A 20,597-nucleotide genomic window follows, 5' to 3' on the forward strand; every position below is an offset into this window, starting at 1 on the left:
TTAAAATGTTCCAGAAGAAAAGTAATGATTTAGATTTTTGAGAGTCTGAATGAAAATTTCAATGTTCAATCAAGCTTGTATTAACATTCTTCCCAGGTCTACTTAGATCGTTGTCCCCTGCTCACAAGTTGGCAACTATGGATATGTTTTATTTTTTCAAGACTATTTCATGAGTAGCATTAGTCACGTATCATACTTGATTGTCATGTGTTAATCTGCTATTGACTTGCATAAATGTTCTTCATCACAACAAACCTTTCTACTATAGACAAAGTTAAAACTTTGTGTTTGACTAGTATTGACATTGAATGAGTTGATTATTAAAATGCAGTATCTATTGCCTACCTCATGTTATCCCGCACCACCACGACAATCTTTGATTGGTTTTTTTTAAGCAGACCATAAATAGTAGTAACATGGATAGTATCATAATAGTATCAAAAAGACTATTTTGAAGTACGCTTGTCATACATTTAATTTGTCTCTGTGCTTAACCGATTATACAATTAATAGAAATGTCCCATTACTAATTCTTTACTTCGAAAAAGCAAGGATGTATATCTCCTTTTTTGTCCCTAAGTCAAACTCTTTCTAAATATCACCCCTCGATTTGAATTTCACTCATTAAATTGTCAATCTACGAACGAAGTACATATTATGCTGTATAAATCAAGAGCGATCAGCCAGCAAAAGATATTAAGCATATGGTGGTTGTTAATCTCCTAAATGAAACTTGTGTTTAAAAGATCAAAACCTCATATGAAACTAACTTATAAAGGAAGGAGTTGTGTCCCAACATTTATTATCGTGTGCTATAATTCTTCAACTGGTTTTAAATCGATTGGTTGGCACACTACAATACGCGTTCACATGAAACATTAATTATTAAGTGCTTGCTGATATGTATAGATCAACTATTCGTCCTTTAGTCCACAAAAAAGGTGAGTTAGAGGTATTTCAACTCAAGACTGGAAGTTTGTAGTCTGTGTTGGATTGCAAGTAGAATCAATTTAAAATCCATGCTCGAATAAAAAAAAAAATGAGGTACGGAGGTGCAATAAATATTATGTAGGTAAGGATGGAGAAAATTTGAAATTTGTTTTGTACTCAAATACAAATTGTTATAAGTACTTGGTAAAGTTTTGCAGCGAAATTCTTAAAATCAAATATTTTACATCCTACTCAATTTTGATTTTGACCTCATTTCAGGTGATAACTTATCTTTTTCTTTTAAACACATACACCTGAGATTTAAGTTCTTGTTCTTTTAAATGAGTTTTTTTTAATCGTCGTCTATATTTAGTTTATTCATGGTAATTAAACAAAAAAGGAAATAAAATGGCAAGCAAATATTTGGACCACAAAAATAAGGTGTTACGGTAAATAATTATATTTTTTGAGATTCTTTTTAACACTTTACTCATGATTTAACCTCATCAAGACCAAATACCAGATCAAATGCCAATACCATTTATAGGAAGGTTGAGTCTATCCGACTGGCCTGTGATAATAGTGTCTTTCACTTTAGCATGGTTTGAATTTATAGTATCAGTTATAACGAATTTATTACCAATACCAATAATTAAATTATTCACCTTTATAACTAAACAAATATTCAGATTTACTCCGAATCCAATAGATTTGATAATTGGTCCACAAGTAAAGGATGAAAGCAATGTAATCGAAAAAGAAAATTTCAAATATCAATACCTCAAAGCAAAAGACTTATCCAAAGGTTCAATAAGCAAGAAAAATTATGAAAGTATGATTGAGATGTTGAATGCTGACAAAATTCAAGACATGGTTAAATTATTTGGATATGATGTTGAAAGTAGAATAGTTACCACAAAAGATGATTACTTATTAACAATACACCGTATCAAATCCTCAAATCCATCGAGCTCGAGAGTCCCAAATGGTAAAGTTATTTATTTACATCATGGACTATTAATGTGCAGTGAAATATGGGTTACCATGATTGAGAAATACCAAAATTTACCTTTCATATTGTATGATTTGGGTTACGATGTTTGGTTGGGGAATAATAGAGGTAATAAATATAGTCAGAAACATTTATTTTACAATTTAAACTCCACCAAGTATTGGAATTTTTCATTAGACGAGTTTGCTATTTTTGATATACCAAATACTATAGATTATATATTAAATGCAACCAACAAAGAAAAGTTAACTTATATTGGTTTTAGTCAAGGAAGTGCACAAGCGTTTGCGAGTGTTTCAATAAATACAGAATTAAATTCTAAAATAGATCAATTAATTGCAATATCACCTGCAACAACTCCACATGGATTATATTCAAAATTTTTAGATATATTGTTAAAATCATCACCCAATATTATATATTTGTTGTTCAGTAGAAAAGTTTTAATGCCATCTTGTATATTTTGGCAAAAGATCATGTACCCTCCATTATTTGATAAAATGATTGATATATCCAACTATATGTTATTCAATTGGAAAGCTTATAATATTTCAAAATTACAAAAATTAGGTAGTTATGCTCATTTATACTCAACAACAAGTGTCAAATGTGTAGTTCATTGGTTTCAAGTAATGAGAGCTAAAAATTTTCAAATGTATCATGATGTAACACTGTCTGGTTTAAATCCAATAAGTTATCCTTTAAAAAATATTGATATTCCTATACATTTAATTTATGGAACAACTGATTCCTTAGTGGATATTGATGTAATGAAAAATCAATTACCTTCAAAAACAACTACATCATTTGCAGTAGTTGATCATGAACATTTGGACAACTTATGGGGATTTGACGTATATGAGGTCGTTTTTAAACAAGTTTTGAAATACTTGGGGGAAGATTTGAACGAAGTTAATCTGAAATTATTCCGACAAAATGCAGATAGTAAATTCATTGAGGATATGATTGATAATTCTATTGATATTGATAACTTCAGAGAAGTCGGTGAGACTTCTGTAGTTGTGGACGGAAAGATGATAAAACCTGTCTCTTCTGAATCATACCTAAAACAAATAAATAACAATAGCGGGATAAGAAAGGAAAGTTTGAATGGTAAAAATGATGATGTATTACAAACAAGGTCTAATTCCTCAACATTTGTAGACGGACATCAATCTTTTGGTGGATCAAGCTCAGTGTTTGTTTAGAGTTTTAATGCAAATAGAAACAAAATTCAAGATCAAAACATAATTGTATTGTAATATCTTATACTCTTACTCTTTAAATCGTTTAGCTGCAAAAAATACTATTTAGCCTAAACTTAAAAGTCGTGTAATTAAGTAGTGTTGCAAATTGAGTAATAGATATAAAATAAAACATTTAAATTGTACATTATTAATTCACTTTGGTGGCTCAAGAACTATTCAGTCAATAAAACAATCACAATCTTATTACCTTCATCATTAGTATTCGAGGGCTTATCACTAGACGTACGATCTGAATTTTGAGTCTCAAGAAAGAACAGTTACAGAAAAAGATCCAGATTTTTTTAAATTCAAGTTTTTCACGAATAGAGGTCTACAACATTGTGAGTTTGGGAGAAAAGATACATCCAAACTAATACAGGTATGCCTATCACTGGGCACTCATGCGTACGTAAATTTTCAAGTATCACAATGTTGTCGGGAATTTAATTGATAACATATTCAAAAGATCATGGGTACTAACAAAAATGAATTAGAATCATGATACATTTGAGGTAAATGAATTCCATCCAAGTAGTATGTTGATTAAACTTTTACTATCTCATGTCATGGATACTAACCGCTATTAGAATTGTTAAGTAAAGTCAAGTCTAAAATACCAAGATCAATCAATAATGAAAAACCGATTGGTGTCAGCCAAACAAGCACAGAATCAGACCAAAGGGATCCTATATTGAATGATTTGTCAAGATTACAACCTCATGAAGCAGAATTTACAATTAAAGAAACATATGACGATGACATGGTTGATTATTCAGCAAGTTTACAAGAATTATTATATTTATTAGTTGAAGAGAAGCAGATTGATGATCATGTTAGAATGAATATCGAGCAGTCTTTGGTTGATATAATTTCATACCTTCCCATCGTTGAAGATGAAAATTTTGTACCAGAATCATTATCAAAACCCAAAAAAGATTTGTCACGTAAACAAAAACAAAATATTCCCAAACCATCTCAAGCATCATTAATGAATTATCCAAATTCTTATTTATCACGAATAGTGATTGATAATTTCGAATTAATCATGAAGTTTTCAACTACTTATTTTAATTTATCGTTAAGTTCAAAAGTAACAAAATATCTTGTTGAATTAATATATCAATTACATTATTGGGAAATAGTTCATTTAACTCATTTAAAAAAAGATCAATTTTCAAATTTTTTAAAATTAATTGGATTTGATATTATTGAAACTTTATTTGGAAAAATTATAAAACCACCTGAAAATTATTTAAATGATGATATGTTACAAGGATTACAATATCCTTTCCCATACCCATTTTATAATTATAGTTACCATTCTTTTAATTCAAGGGCAGAAGATAATAAATGGGAGAATGTAAATATAAAACCATATATTGATTTAAGATTGAAAAAATCTCCTATATTGAATGGGAAAAAAAGAGGAAGAAAATTGAAGAAGATATATCTTGATGAAAATAATGATGATGAGCCACGAGTAAAACGTAAAAGAGGTAGAAAAAGAAAAGCTTCAACAACAGCATCAAGCTTAGAGCCGGAAAATATTGATTTGAGAGAACTGAATACACCAAGCATTCTCGACTTTGGTGAAGAAACTGATGATAACGATCTTAGTGGGACAATGAGTAATTCAGAATCATTGGATGATGAAGATGTTGAAGATGATTCTAAAGTACATGGAATGGTTAATTCGGAGATCGATCAAACAGAAGATGAAATATTTGATGCTGAAGATGATGAAGAATTTGTTAAAGTCAACCGACCTAGTAGAAAAACATCAACTTCAACGATTGAAACTCAGTCTAAAAACAACTTAAATGCTAACTCAAAATTAATTTCAGGATCTGGAAGTCAAAGAAAATCATCAACTTCACAAATTTCCAAGAAACGAGGTTCATCTTTATTAAATACTACTAATTCTAACGAAAAAAACAAAACTGAAACGCAGGCTAAACAAAATAAGTCAACAGCCAAGAGACCAATATTAAAAGGTAGTGAAAGCTACGATAACAACGCTCAAATAACTAGTAAACAAATACCAGCAGAACATTTTATCAACAATGGTGGTAAAGTTCCAGATTTTTTATTAGAGGAAGATGGTACTGATCAATCTTTACAAAATTTACGAATTGATGAAAGCAATCCAGATTTCTTAATTACTGAACGAGGTAAAAGAATACCAAGAACAGGAATAATTCATCAATGTCATTTACAAGATCCAACAACAAATTCAAAATGTTTTAAAATATTTTATGGTAAAAATGAATTATTAAGACATCAAGAATTTGTTCATGCAACTAAGAAAAAAATTTATAAATGTATATATTGTCAAACACAAGGTCATAAAATTCAAAGTTATCCTCGTCATGATTCGTTAGCTAGACATATTAGAAGAAAACATGGTATAACAGGTAAAGAAAATAAAGAAGCAGTAAATTATGCTAAAGAACATTGTGAAATTATTGATGAAATTAAATTTCCAATAGTTAATAAAAATCAAACAAATTCTTCTTCAAATGCATTACAACCTGGTGAAATTCCATTAAGTGAAATTCAAAAAATGAGTTTAACTTTAGTTAGAAAAAGAAATTTAGGTAAATCATCAGAATCTAAAAGTAAAAAATCATCTTCAGATTCGTTGGTAGAGCAACCACAACAATTGAAACAACAACAGCCTCAACTACAACAGCAAAATCAGCAACAACAACATCCAATAGAAGGATCATCTTCATCTTCCTTTCCTTTGTCACCTCAAAATGACACTGAAAAAAGTAAACAAATCGAACACGATGATCTGACTGGCAAAAGTAAACCAAACAAATCAATATCACCACAAGTTGAAGATAAACAACAAAGTAAAGATAATAATAATAATAGTAATGATCAAATAAATGAAATTCCTATTTATTCAAGAGGAAAATCAAATAAAAATTCGATTGTAATGAATTTAAGTTCAGATGAAATTAAATCACAAGATTCTAATAAACCAACTATTATAAATTCAAAAAATAATGAAAATAATGAAAATAATTTAAAACCTTTTTCAATTCATATGGGTCCTAATTCATCAAATCAAGAATCAAATCCTACTAAACAACCATCTCGAATATTAAAACCTATTAATATACCAGTTTTTGAAGATACTGAATCAAAAAATGAATCATTAAGTGAATCTAGTTTAGATGAATAGTTCTATAGTATTTTAATTATTGGAATAACTTCATATGTTTCAGAAGCTTTAACCATTCGATTATAGTGTGATAATAATTTTGAAAACCTTTGATACTAGGTCTAATTTCATGAAAATTAACCTTTATTCATTCATTTATAACTAATTATCAAAATTTATATATAGTCTCTAATGAACGATTGCAAATTGAAGTTACGTTAGTATGTTTTTTAATTATTTAAAATCGCTATTTTGTGTAATTAATAATTATATGCTTTATATACAGTATTACAACTTAAACGAGAGTCGTGTAAATTGATATAACTCTTTTACAAATTTATATAAAGTATTATAGTGTACTTTACAAATTTATATATATAAATATATATATTAGATTAGACTATTCTATAAATATTGTTTCTTTTCCATTTATATTTCCAATTATTTTATTTTCATACTCAACTAACATCGACTTCAAATTAAGCCCAGTAGATTTTTAAACTTAATCAATTGTGATCTGAAATAATAAGTAGTTGAATTGACAATTTTTACAACCAAAAAACAATAGAAAGTGAGACAAAAATAGAAAAATTTAAATTTTACAACCAAAATTAATTTCATAGTAGTGGCACCTAGTAGCTATATTAACAACAACAATATAACCATCCTCAAGTTCATAATCATCAAATCAGTAATAGTACCACTCATTCATCTTATTCTATCTTAAGAATATAAAACAGGTATAGTATTTGATTGTATAATTTTAACATTCCTTTCATTAGTTAAGATTATATTTTTTAATTTCAATTTTAAGTAATATTTTAATTATCGCGACTTTAAAAATTAATCGTCATCAATTTTATTATTACAGTATAAGGATCTAAGTACTTAATATTTAATTCGAAAAGTTGCAAAAAAAATTATATTTAATATAAAATATATACATACATCATACCACAACCATCCACACATCAATCAATAAATTGATTATATCATAAATCTTTACAACTTTATATGTTGTTTAACATCATTATATAATTAAATTTAACATTATTCATTTAATCATATCATAATATTTTTGTAAAAATTGTTTCATAAATTTGATTCGAAGGAAATGCAAAAAGTTGAAGTTAATGATCTTCCACCAAAACCAGCAGTAGTTAAAAATAGAGTTCAAGATGTTATTATAATTAAAAGAAATGGTTTTGGTGATAAACAAATGGTTGTTCCTCCACCTCCAATGAAAACTTTTATAAATCAATCAAACTCAAATAATGAAGATTCAAGTAATACTACAACTACAACTACAACTACAAGTACAAGTACAACTAATAATTCTACTTCAAAATCAAACAAATCAACTCCATTAAATAAACAATTTGGACAATCAAAACTTCAAGATTCTTCACCTAAACCAAAAGCTCGTCCTATAATACCACCACCTAAAATAATCACTCAAATACCTGCTGATCCTCATAATATATTGAAAAAACAAAAAATTGATACTAAACTCCTTTTTCCAAAATCACCAATACGGAGAAGACCAAAACCTATTAGATCAATTTCAAAGGATTCATCAACAAAGGAATCAACCCCCAATCCAAATAATTTAGAAAAAAATCCAAATTTAAATTCATCAACTCCTCAAAATGAAAATAAAATGGAAAAAAATCAAGATAATAGTGAAAACCTTAAATCCATTGTTGATTTACGGGATGATACAGCTTCTCCCGATTTTTTTGATGATATTGATAATGATCATGATATGGGTGGTTTTTCACCATCAATTTCACCTAATTCATCTCGTCGAAATTCAACAAATATTAATAATATATCAGAATCTTTTAATAAGGATAATAATGATAAATCTGAAGATTTGAGTGATATAGCGAAAATGTATGCAGAAAATAACACAATAGCTAAAAATATTGGTGATAATAAAACTTTAGAAGAACAAATACCCATCTTAATCAAGGCACAACCTTTAGATACAAATGAATATGCAAGTCATATTCAAAAACTTGCAAAAATTTTATATGATGAAAAATATGATCCCAAATATGGTGAAAAATTACATTTAAAATTTTTAGAATTATTAGATATAATTGAAGAATTTGTAAATTATTCAAATCCATTAAAATCTCAATTATATTTAATTATTGAAAGAAATTTTGATATTTTAATTCAAATTGGTACAAATTATAAAATCCTAGATATTTCAACAAAAGTTATAAGATTTTTAACTACAGTAATGATTAATTTGAATTATTGGGAATTATATAATTTATTACAATGGAAACCTTCAATTTATCATTTTATAAATTTAATTAATTTAGATATTAATGAAATTTATCAAAAATTTTTAAATGATTATCAAAATTATTCATATAATAAAATTCAACAACCTTTACCATTTCCAAGATCAAGAATTAGAATGAGAAAACGTAAAATTAAAAAAATTATTGATGATTTAGATTTAACTGCTGAAGAAAAAGAAAGAACTGCTAAATTTTTTTCATTAAATCCCGATACTGCAGATCATGATAGATATATTGCTGATATTGTTTCTGGTAGAAATAAACAAAAAAGAACTTTTAGACCAGATGTTAAATTACAACATCATAAAATTATTAAAAAACCAATACCTCAAGCTGATAAATCTACAGCAAAATCTTCAAATTATGATCCTGATGTTGTTCATGAATGTCAATTACCTTCAGCAGAAATTCCTCATAAATTATGTTTAAGAAGATTTTCTCGTAAATATGAATTAATTCGTCATCAAGAAACTGTTCATTCAAAAAAGAAAAAATTATTTAAATGTTATGTATGTGTAAAACAAAATCCAGGAGTTGGACCAAGAATTTTTACTCGTCATGATACTTTAGCAAAACATATAAGAGTTAATCATGAAATATTTGGTAAAGAAGCAAAAGCAGAAGTTGCATATTCAAAAAAACATGCAGAAGTTGTTGAAGAAGGTGATATAACTGTTCATGTTGGTAGAAGAAAAACTAAAGTTGATTTTGAATTAAGAGCTCATATGGAAAGAACAGGTAGTGATTCATTTGGTGGATATTTAGAAACAAGTGATTTAGAATCAGGTGATGAAGAAGTTATATTTAATGATCCAAATAGGCAAATTTAAAATGTATTTATACATTTGGAGAAGAAGAAACTACAAAATAACGTTTTCATTATACAATAGTAAAAGGTTGGGCATTAATTTATCTATAACACAGCTTCTTTTTCATAATTAATTTGATCAATTATAGCTTTTTTAATTTCATTATCATCAATTTCATTTAATATATCCTTAGAAATACTAGCCAAACCAGTGACTGGTCTTTTTATATTTTTTGATTCATAATTTATATCATATTTTAAATATATATCATTTTTATTTTCATTTTCTTTTTTAAATTTTTTAATTTTCATTTTTTTAGGTTGAGTTAATGTTGGAAAATGTACAATATTTGTAAAAATATCTCTAAATCCATTTTGAGAAACTTGTAATCTTAAATCTAATAATTTATTATTATATTCACATGTCTTTTGAGCAATTTGATACATCCAAGTTTCATCAGTTTTATAATTTACAATTGGTGCAGGAGCAGAAGGAGTTGCATTACCACCAGATCCAATACCAGAATTAGTTGAATTTATTCCTTCACCTAATACATTTGATAATTTATTTTTATAAATTTCATCTGGATCAGCATATTCTCCAGGTATATCACCATTATCAATAGCTCTTTGTTCCCAAAAATCATCAATAACTTTTTTACCTTCTTTAATCATTTTTGAACCAAATTCTCTGAAAATTGATCTTGCAGTAACTAAATTTACAGCTCTTCCTTTATAAGAATTTGGTATAATACCTCTATTAATTAAATCTTGTTTTTGATTATTATCACAAACTCTTTTAAATAATGTACGATGAGTTTTAAATAATAAATAAGAATCTCTAAATCCAACTATTCTTGCAGGAACTGTTGAAATCATATATAATCTATCACCTTGACCTAATATTTTAAAAGTTTTAATTCTAAATTCTCTATCACCTTTTAAATAACCTAATTCATCTATTTTTTCTTTTCCCTTTGGATCTTCATTTGGTATTCTAACTTCATCATTATCTGTATTTAAAGGATTTCCATCTTCATCAAATACATCATTTTCATTATATACATAATTTTTTTCTTTTCTTCTTCTACCTCTTTTTCTTTTTTCTTCTGCATTTTCTCCATCATCATCTACATTAGTTTCATCATCATCATCATCTTCTTCATCATCTTCATCTTCTGGTGGTTCAACTTCTTCATCTATAAATTCCTCTTCTTCTTCGTCTTCTTCATCATCTTTTAATACTAATGCTTTTCTCTTTCTACTTCGAGGTTCACTTAATTCTGTATCATCATCTACATATTCATCTTCTTCATCTTTATTCGTTATATCATTTTCTTCAACGTCTGGATCATTGATACTAGTATCTTCTTCAACAAATTCTATCTCTTCTTCATCAGCTTTGGTTTCTGAGTCTTTGCTTCTCACGACTTTTCTTCTTTTGGCCATTATGTTTAATTTATTTGTTTGTGAGTTTGAATAATGATTAAGTGGTTAATTATCTGTTTACTTTTCAGATCTGATTGACTTAAAAAATGCGTCTGGAATAATCATGTAAGAAAAGTATGACGCAAAAACATTTTGTCTTAAATTTGTAATTACGGACACAAAATTGGTATCGAGATTTCAATTAAAAATACGAATTTACGTATTTAATTATGATATCATTTATTATTTACAAGTATTTCTATATGATATGTATTAGTATATTTTATATCTCATTAAAAGTCATAAAGTCATTAATCGGGGAAGCCTTACTGCTTATCGTCAGTTTTATTGTCTTTCTCATCATCTTTTTTCTCATTTTTAGGTTGTTCATTTTTAAAAGCAGCTTGATCACCATCTAGATATTTATCAAATGCATCATTATTTTCTGGGAAAGGTCTTTTACCTAATAATCTAATCATGTCTTCTCTAGTAATAAATTCCTTTTTCAATAATTCCTGAGCAACTAAATTGACTTCTTTAGATTTTTCCGTTAATAATTCTTTACATTTATTATAACATTCATTGACAATTCTTTGAACTTCACCATCAATATCTTTACTTGTCTCATCACTAAATGGTTTGGTCAAATCATCTTGTGACCTAGTATCATAGTAATTTACCATACCAACTTTTGGTGACATACCAAATCTCAAGACCATGGATTGAGCAATGTTTGTTACTTTCTTAAAATCATCATGCGCTCCACTTGTAACTGAAGCAAAATGTAACTCCTCAGATACTCTTCCACCTAAAGTCATAATCATTCTGTCGTATAATTGTAAGGATGACATCAAAAATTGATCAGGTGGTAAGTATTGAGCATAACCTAAAGTTCCCTGGCCCCTTGGTATAATTGAAACTTTCAATAAAGGATGAGCATGTTTTAAAAACCAACCACAAATAGCATGTCCTGCTTCATGAAATGCAACAATTCTTTGTTCTTCAGGATTCAACAATTTCGACTTCTTTTCAACACCTCCTATAACCCTTTCAATAGCTAATTCAAAATGTCTCAATGTAACAGCTGTAGCATTATATCTAGCGGCAATCAACGCAGCTTCATTACAAACATTTGCAATATCTGCTCCCGAAAAACCTGGCGTCAATGCCGCTAATCTTCCAGATAAGTCTCTATCAACATCTCTCTCTAACGTGATTTTTCTTAAATGAACATCAAAAATTTCTTTTCTACCTTGTAATTCTGGATTATCAATATGAATGTGCCTATCAAATCTTCCTGGTCTCATTAATGCTTTATCTAAAATATCTGCTCTATTTGTACCAGCTAACACAACCACATGATCTGTGCTGTCAAAACCGTCCATTTCAACCAATAGTTGATTCAAAGTAGTTTCTCTTTCATCATTAGCTCCAGTTGCATTTCCTTTCGAACGTTGTTTACCTATTGCATCAATTTCATCTACAAAAACAATTGATGGAGCATTCTCTCTGGCAGTTTTGAATAAATCTCTAACTCTTGAAGCACCAACCCCAACAAACATTTCAACGAATTCTGAACCTGACACTGAATAGAATGGAACCCCAGCCTCTCCAGCTGTAGCTTTTGCTATTAAAGTTTTACCTGTACCAGGAGGACCTGATAATATAGCTCCTCTTGGAATTTTAGCTCCTAATTTTTCATATTTTGCTGGATTATGCAAAAAATTGACAAATTCTGTGACTTCCAATTTAGCTTCTGCCATACCTGCTACATCTTTGAATTTGGTTTTAACTTCTGTTTCTTGATTAAACTTTTTGGCAGTTGATTTCCCAAAACCCATGGGTCCCATACCACCCATTGATGAAGCTGCTTTTTTGGTCATCCAATAAATAGCCCCTAAAAATAAAACAGTGGGTAAGAAATTGATCAAAAATTTAGTCGTACTTCCCCTGGAAGTATAAGTTACTGGTACCCTTAATTGTGAAGGAATATGGGACTTATCTTGAGCTTCACGTAAGTTACGTTCAAATGTTTCAACAGATCCTATGTTGAAGTATAATTTCTGAGCATGTTGACGTAATCCATTTTCATTTAGTTCAACATAAGCTACTGAATTGTTTACGACCACAACTTTTGACACCAAATTTTTACTTAGGTAATTGGCTATGAAGTCTTGAAATGTAATCTCCCTTGTGTTTTCATTATTAGTGAATGATAAAAATAATACCACAAGCGCTAATAAGGCAATAGCTTGCATTATCTGTTTCGGAGTGAATTCAACTTCGATGTTGATTGGTCCTTTATTATTCTTCTTCTTATTCTTCTTCTTGTTTTTGCTATCTGCTTGTTTGAAAAAATTTGCAAAAATATCATTTTGAAAATTTTGTTTTGACAATTTTTGTTGTATATCTTTAAAATCATTTATAATTCTGTATTCATTTGGACATAATGGGAAAGTTTTTTTCCCATTTACTGCAAATGGAGTTGATAACAATGTTTGAAAGATGTTAAACCAAAGTTGAACAGCTTTAGGATCAAGATTTAAATTTCTAGCTATTTCACTTGATTCAATATCCTTATTTTCTGTAACTGCTCTATCAAATTCAGTCAACAAATTCTGAACATCCGTATTACTGAACTTCAACTCATCCAAATAACCCAAACTATTAGATAAGACATAATATATATTTACTGACTCTAGTATCTCATCTTTTGTCAAAGGGGAATATGATGGGTATTGTTTGGCAAATTCTTCTTGTATGTCTTTAATCATCACGTCGGCTATTTTGTCATCTAAAACCATGACTCCACCTAATTTTTCAAACTCTGTACATTTTTCATTAAAAACTTTTAACATAAATTTGTAGACATGAGATAATCGATCAAGGTATCTTCTTTCAAATGGATCTATAGGAAGCTCGATTTCCGGAAATGATACCTGTTGTGCGTCTCTGTTCGTGAATACTTGTTCGTATTTTTTTCTCAAATTCTCCAAATCTTTCAGATAATCTTCGAATGGTTTCCTCTTATTGTCATCGTTTTTATTTTGTAGATGGTAATATGACTGGTGGAACGATCTTTTAGTTATCCATGGTGTAACTCGAGTATTTTTTTTGACAAGAGACGCCACTAGATTCCGTCTTGTGCGGGGAACTAATCTAGATATCATAATTAAATTGACTAACTAAGTGATACTTGTTACTAAAGGATTTTGATTTTGTTGAAACTATTGTCAAAACTATAGTTCATTTGCCTTTTTCGCCCTAGATTACGACTTGGAAAAACGTAAAATGATTGATGGTCGGTACACGTAAAAACTACCAAGTGTGGGAGTTATATACAAAACAGTTGTTGCAAAATTTGCAAAATTTACAAACTACTTTCTGAAATTTAGTATAGAATATTTGATTTGATAGAATGAAGGTAGGAAATTTTAATATCGGATGAATCAGGGTCTATTTTTAAAGCAATATTAAACTCAAGCAGTATATCTTATGCTAATTTTACAAATAATTCAAACATTTAACTCCAACACTCATAAAGCAAACAAAACTTACAGCAATACTTTTTTAAATCCAGCTTCGAGCACATATGAAATTTTTTCACACGTTTTGGTTTAAGTAATCAATAATAAATCCATTTGCACCATTGAACCATTATACAATAAGGTCGTTGATAGTGAAATGAACAATAACTGGCCTATGGTCAGAAAATCTGTGACCAGAATCAAATAAATTATCTATGACTTCATGGGTCAAAGCAGTAACACCTGATTGAGAATTGGTATTCAAGGGTGACCAAATAAAATCGATATTGTAACCACTTGAGTTACCCCAGCCTGAATAAGTTTTCAATTCTTTGTTCAAATCTTGGTATGAACTAATTGCAGAATCTTTAAGTTGTTTTTGAATTGTTTTATAAGCTTCATCAGTATCTTTAGAATTAAAATCTCCACTCAAAAATGTGGGAAAATTATTAGGAATTTCTTGAATATACTGATTAATTAAATCTGTGCCAAAATCTCTTGCAGCTTGAGATCTTGCATCTAAATGTGTATTTATAAAATTTATCGATTGATTTGTTTGTAAGTGTGTTAAAGTTGCAATAGTCACCATCCTTTTAGTGCCTGCACCTGGAAATTTTGAAGGTTTGTTTGGGGTATGACTTAACCATTTATATGAACCGTTCGTGAATTTCCAAACTGATTGATCATAAACAATTGGAGCATACTCTCCTTTTTTTTTACCATTGTCTCTACCAACCCCATAATGAGTCCATTGACCTGTTGTTTTTGAATTTAATCCATTCAACACATCTTCCAATTGGTGATGTAAACATTCTTGTAAACCTATTAATATTGGTAAGTTGTCATTCAATTTATTAACAATCGCGTCCACTACTCCGTATTGTCTATCACTCCAAGGTAATTCATCTGCTTTTCTCTTATAAAATGGGGCAGCATAACGAACATTACTACTGTAAATTTGTAAATCGAACCCTCCATCTGTGCTGTTTCCAACTCCAAGACCGTTATACGTTATTTTGTTTATTGGAGCTTTGTGCTTGTGAATTGAAGTTCCAAATGTTTGAAAGGAGAAGAAAATTATTATTGAAAATATTATGGGTATCATTTCTTGTGCATGAGAACAAGTTTCAAATTTCAATATCTCACTGTTTGAACTGTGCTTTAAATTTCAAATTCAAAGATATAGAGATTTTGCTAAGCTTTTATATGAATTAGATATTATCACAACCATTTTATAACATTAAAGATAAAGAGTATTCAAATCTATTAATAAATTGAATTAAATAAATCTAAAACAGTTCACACTTAAAACACACACTGGAAGCTAAATTTTACACAAAAAAACACAATTAAAAACCTTGCATCCAATAATCGGTCTTGACTTTAAAAAAATTAGTGATCGGTAATTTTAATTTGAAATGCTAACTTTACCTTATAACATTCGCCTTGGTTAGAAGTAATGAATAATACAATACATACTTTACATTCAAGGTCTTTCCGAATACGTACTCGATATTCAAATTTAGTGCTAATTCACATCATCAGCAAATACTCAATTCGATTTGTAGTTTGATTGATCTATTTTTAGCTAATCGTTTCCCAAAAATTTTAACACTTTGGCTGAGCCAATTTCTCATTTTCCAATTTATGGCATAGGTCGATGGAAGTGCTATTTTTAGAAAAAAAAGGCTCAGATATGATTAACTCAGGAACATATAAAAGCATTTAAAGTTTGTATTTCAAATACCCATACTTTTCATGGTAAATAGTCAAAACATTTTAGTTTGTTTCAAATTTCTCTGTGGTTGTTTATCAATTATATCAAATACACATAATTTTTGCATCTTCTCTTTTGAAACTCTATTAAAAAAGAAATAATTGATTGAAAAATAATTAAGAATAAAAAAAATAAAATTCGTAAATTATTTATTCTTGGCAACAGTTTTTGTTGTAAATAAATTTACGAGCAGTATAATATACAGTACTTACATAACGACAATAATGAAATGTACAAAAATTTGAATTGAAATTCGAAAAATTATATGTACAAACAAAATATTTACCTAAGTTATCCACTATTGAAGGCAGATTTTACAAATTAAAAGAAAATGATGTATAGACCAAATAATTAGATAGTTCTGGCCAACTGAAATGAAGTCTTATTATAAATTGACACACAAACACATTATCTAACCATGTGGGTTTGTTTTGGCCAAAATTGTGCCACACCTAGACAAATTTTTAGAGTACTTGAACAACCAAATTTTGATCTATATTCATTGTAGCTCTATTAGGTTATTGCATCATAAAGAGGTCGCCTTTTCCAGGTGATGCTTTTTAAGTTGTTCAATTCAGATGATTATTGTCTTTATTCAAGGCACGTTTCCCCTAAAATGACATCAGAAATAATCATAAAAATCGTAAAATTAAATTAATGTCCACAATTACATACATACATATATAACAGGTAAAATTTGTCTCTATTAAAGATGTTTCAATAAAACCGCCTCTTCTTGATTTTGAAATTTCTCACCATCTAAATCTATTTCATCTATTAAAATCTGTTCATCTAAATCAAATACTTCACCTACTAATCCTTTAACTACTATCATAATTTCATCAAGTCTATTATATATCATATGGGCAAGTAACAATGACAAAATATTTAATTGGCCATCTTTACTCAAAAATTTATCATAATCTAAATGCTCAGTTAATTTTGAATGATCATTTGTAGTTCCTTTTGTAGGAGAACTATAAAATCTTTCACTTAATGAAATTTTATTAATTCCCCATTGATTTCTTAGTAATTCCATGTGTTTAACTGATATATTTGCTTCAGTTATTTTGGGTAAGGCTTCTTTACTCTTCAACGCACCAGATGCCATATGAACTAATGAAAATATTTCTGCATCAAGATCGGAATAGCAAAGACCGGCACGTTTTACAATTATGGGAATCCATGCTCTTGGATCTTCTAATTGATTGAATGCTACTAACAACATCAAATATAATTGTACTGTATCAGTTAGTAGACCTTGAAGTCTAACATATTTACTTTCTGGCCAATAGCCTGCTATTGGTAATTCAAATTTTAAAGGAACTAATAATTTGTTCAATCCAGCAATTTTCATGAATAAATACCTAAATCTTGTGATTAATAAATCGTGTCTTTCTTGAATATGAAATGTAGGATCATCTAATCTTCTCATAGCAAACTTAGATACATCACAATGAAGATTACCAATCTCAAATAAAGCATTACCTAATGTTCTTCTCACTAAAGATTTTGATGATCTAGGTTTAGGAACAATTGCAGCCAATGATCCAATACAAAGTCCAATAACCACACCCAAAAACCTCAAATACGCGGGAGTCCATCCATAACCAACATTAGCTTGTTGTCCATCCGTTACATCTAACCATGAAGTTCCTAAAACTAAGACGGTCGTAACACCAAACAAAATTTGTGGTAAAAGTGTTTGATGAATTGAAAAATGTCTGAAAAATATCAAATATAAGTAAAGCACCGCTGTAACTGCACCAAAACCATAATAATTACCGTGACCATTACCACATGAGATGTACCAACCTACTAATCCTAATAAACAACCTGAAAATGTGTATACAAGCTTTGATACAAAGACATATATAGTTTGCCCTGAAGTCTCACTGATTGATACCGCAATCATAATCACCAACCAGACCATTCTTCTCCCATAATACCAATGAGCCGTAGTTCTTACAAAGTATGGTATAGCTCCAATACATATCAATCCACCAGCTCGAATCCAAAACCAAAGTTTGTCAGAAAGTAAAAATTTGATAAATTTCAAAATATGAAGACCGCAAAATTGGAACCAATTCGCTGGAGGAAGGTTATCAGCATTTCTCCTCTCAACGTTACTTTTTAAATAATCAGGTAATTCTTCATCTAAATCACTAGATAAATGTCTTGGTTTGAAATATTTTGTTTTGGTGAAGGTGGTTATAAATTTTGGTGTTGGCCTTCTTTCATCAAGATCTGTGCAAAAGTCTAAAAGTTCCAATAAATTTTGACATTGTAACCGTGCTATCTGTAGAAATAATACACCTTGACTTATCAAAAAAAGCAAAGCATCTTCTGTTCTTGAGTTATCAATCATTAGGCTTTTTAATGTCTCAGTATCATCGTACTTAGCTATCATATCAACAATTTCTTTTTTGATTGCTTTGACTTTTAAAGCCATCTCTTCTTGTTTCCGAACATGTTTATCCCATTTTCCAGGTATCAATGCGTAAAGTCTGAACTCATTCGCCGCTGTGAGCCATTCTATGATGACATCAAATCCTTTATCAGCTGTATCAAGAACAGGTCCAAAATGTTCAGTCAAATATTTGGCAATCATATCAATCTGAGTAACACCAATTCTATGACCTTCTCCATGTTGCATAATTCTATTTCTCAAAATCTTTATTCTTTTCTTATTTTCATATTCCCCAACTTTTTTGTAAGAATCATGGAATGCACTAAATAATTTTGCATGCCCGTGAGCAAAAGACGAAACACTGGATTTTCGTCTTGTTATGGAAAAATCATCTTTCGCGAAAAATGTTCTTTCTTGCAATAGTTGATAAAAATGAGCATAACTAGCTGACGATGTTATTAAGTTTTTAAATAATGATCTAAATTGACCAACATCTCCAACATCGAATCGACCATATGAATACTCTAACCAAATTGTTGATGCAAGAACCTCTAAAGGGGCCATTTTGGCTCTAATAGCAGTTATTTCTTTCTTGAAACTTTTATAATTAGCGAAATTAGGAGCGGAAGGTCGCATTGTATTGAATAGCCTAGTATTGTTTGAACAAGCTTTTTTTAAACCACCTATACTTTTGATAGCGGCCGAAATATATCTAAAGTTGGAAGTCGATGGAAATATGAATATAGCTGCTGCCACTTTAAACACCAATGAAACACCTACCGGTTTAATGACTGTTAATCCAACTTGCAATGGTGCATATAAAGGTGAGAAATGACCATAGCATGAAAAAATAACATTTCCTATTTGTCCAAAAATGTATGATAAGTTCCACAATGGATGTATCAGTCTAATGTTTCCCAAAATTAACGTATTTGAAATCATGGACAAAATAGTTATAGCAACAGTTTTCGTTTGAATATATCTACCTGAAAAGATCTGGTCTTGAACGCACAATTCTAGCTGAGGTCCTAATTGACATGTTCCTTCATCGATCAATTGTTGAACCAATTGTTGTTGTGTGATACCACCTTTTATATCATTAATAATTTTTGACCTTACAATATGATGGACGAACGATATCATTACTCCAATCATGATAGCACAGGAAGATATAACATTCAAGATTATAGATGAGCCACCAGATATTGCAATAAATGCAACAATTAACACCAAGTACGGTGCAGCACCTAACCATTCACTAGTAGATGGAACAATAGTCAAAATGGTAACTGGCCAAACATAGAGCCAACTTTGAGCGACAACTTTAAAGGATTGATAATTTAAATGATTGATAACGTAACCAGGATAAACTATATCATAAGCTTTTCTCCACCATGGTATTTTTCTTGTTGGTTCTTCTAGAATAAGAGTATTTGCCAAATTTCGATTGTCACCAGCCGGGTAATACTCATTGCAAACCGTGTCATCATTAATTGGATCCACGTTGTTTGTTCTATAAGCTATGGGGTCTTCCAAATTTGTAGGCGATGCATTTGAAATTGCAGAGGATGAAATTGATGTGAGTGAGTCATCTTCATTATTTGGATGATAATCATGCGGTGAGTCGGGCAGTTCTGAGTTTAGATTCTGCTGTTCTGTGTGATGGTCTGATGGTTGTGATGGTTCAACAGGACCTTTTTCATGAACCATACGAATTGAATTTGATTAAAAACGGATTCTAGTTGAATATATGAATTCTAGTCCTGTTGCAAAGGGAAGTGGATAATTAAACGTAGATTTAAGATTAATAATATTGATTTAATTCATTCATTCATCAAACGATGTTATTGTTTGTGTATTCGATTAAGCGAATAATCAAATAAATTAGTAAATGTAATTAGGTATTTTGACAGAAAAAAAATATGGTTTTTGCGACACAAAAACCCTACCAGCATCAAAGCTAAAAAT

At 29.5% G+C, this 20,597-nt stretch overlaps 5 protein-coding genes across 5 annotated transcripts; 2 read left to right on the top strand and 3 right to left on the bottom strand. All coding sequences in view use genetic code 12, as the record gives it.

The window, feature by feature from the left end:
- Nucleotides 1-1,458: 1,458 nt before the first annotated feature.
- Nucleotides 1,459-6,382, top strand: KGF55_001771 (TGL1; the record flags this gene model as incomplete). Its single annotated transcript, XM_051756382.1, has 4 exons — nt 1,459-3,144; nt 3,431-3,568; nt 3,684-3,723; nt 3,777-6,382. 4 exons carry the CDS (start codon nt 1,459-1,461, stop codon nt 6,380-6,382), a joined length of 4,470 nt encoding a protein of 1,489 aa, XP_051615450.1.
- Nucleotides 6,383-7,475: 1,093 nt separating this feature from the next.
- FGR15 (Fgr15p) lies at nt 7,476-9,509 on the top strand (the record flags this gene model as incomplete). Its single annotated transcript, XM_051756383.1, has 1 exon — nt 7,476-9,509. One exon carries the CDS (start codon nt 7,476-7,478, stop codon nt 9,507-9,509), a length of 2,034 nt encoding a protein of 677 aa, XP_051615451.1.
- An 83-nt stretch (nt 9,510-9,592) lies between these two features.
- On the bottom strand, nt 9,593-10,936 carry NPL6 (Npl6p; the record flags this gene model as incomplete). Its single annotated transcript, XM_051756384.1, has 1 exon — nt 9,593-10,936. One exon carries the CDS (start codon nt 10,934-10,936, stop codon nt 9,593-9,595), a length of 1,344 nt encoding a protein of 447 aa, XP_051615452.1.
- A 305-nt stretch (nt 10,937-11,241) lies between these two features.
- On the bottom strand, nt 11,242-16,202 carry KGF55_001774 (YTA12; the record flags this gene model as incomplete). Its single annotated transcript, XM_051756385.1, has 3 exons — nt 11,242-14,100; nt 14,606-15,471; nt 16,196-16,202. The coding sequence occupies 3 exons, from the start codon at nt 16,200-16,202 to the stop codon at nt 11,242-11,244; spliced, it is 3,732 nt and encodes a 1,243-aa protein (XP_051615453.1).
- Nucleotides 16,203-16,925: 723 nt separating this feature from the next.
- On the bottom strand, nt 16,926-20,339 carry KGF55_001775 (aromatic acid exporter family protein; the record flags this gene model as incomplete). Its single annotated transcript, XM_051756386.1, has 1 exon — nt 16,926-20,339. One exon carries the CDS (start codon nt 20,337-20,339, stop codon nt 16,926-16,928), a length of 3,414 nt encoding a protein of 1,137 aa, XP_051615454.1.
- Nucleotides 20,340-20,597: the final 258 nt, after the last annotated feature.

The sequence above is a fragment of the Candida pseudojiufengensis genome (assembly GCF_024610245.1).
Source record: "Candida pseudojiufengensis strain CBS 10847 chromosome Unknown scaffold8, whole genome shotgun sequence".
NCBI lineage: Eukaryota > Fungi > Ascomycota > Pichiomycetes > Serinales > Debaryomycetaceae > Lodderomyces > Lodderomyces pseudojiufengensis.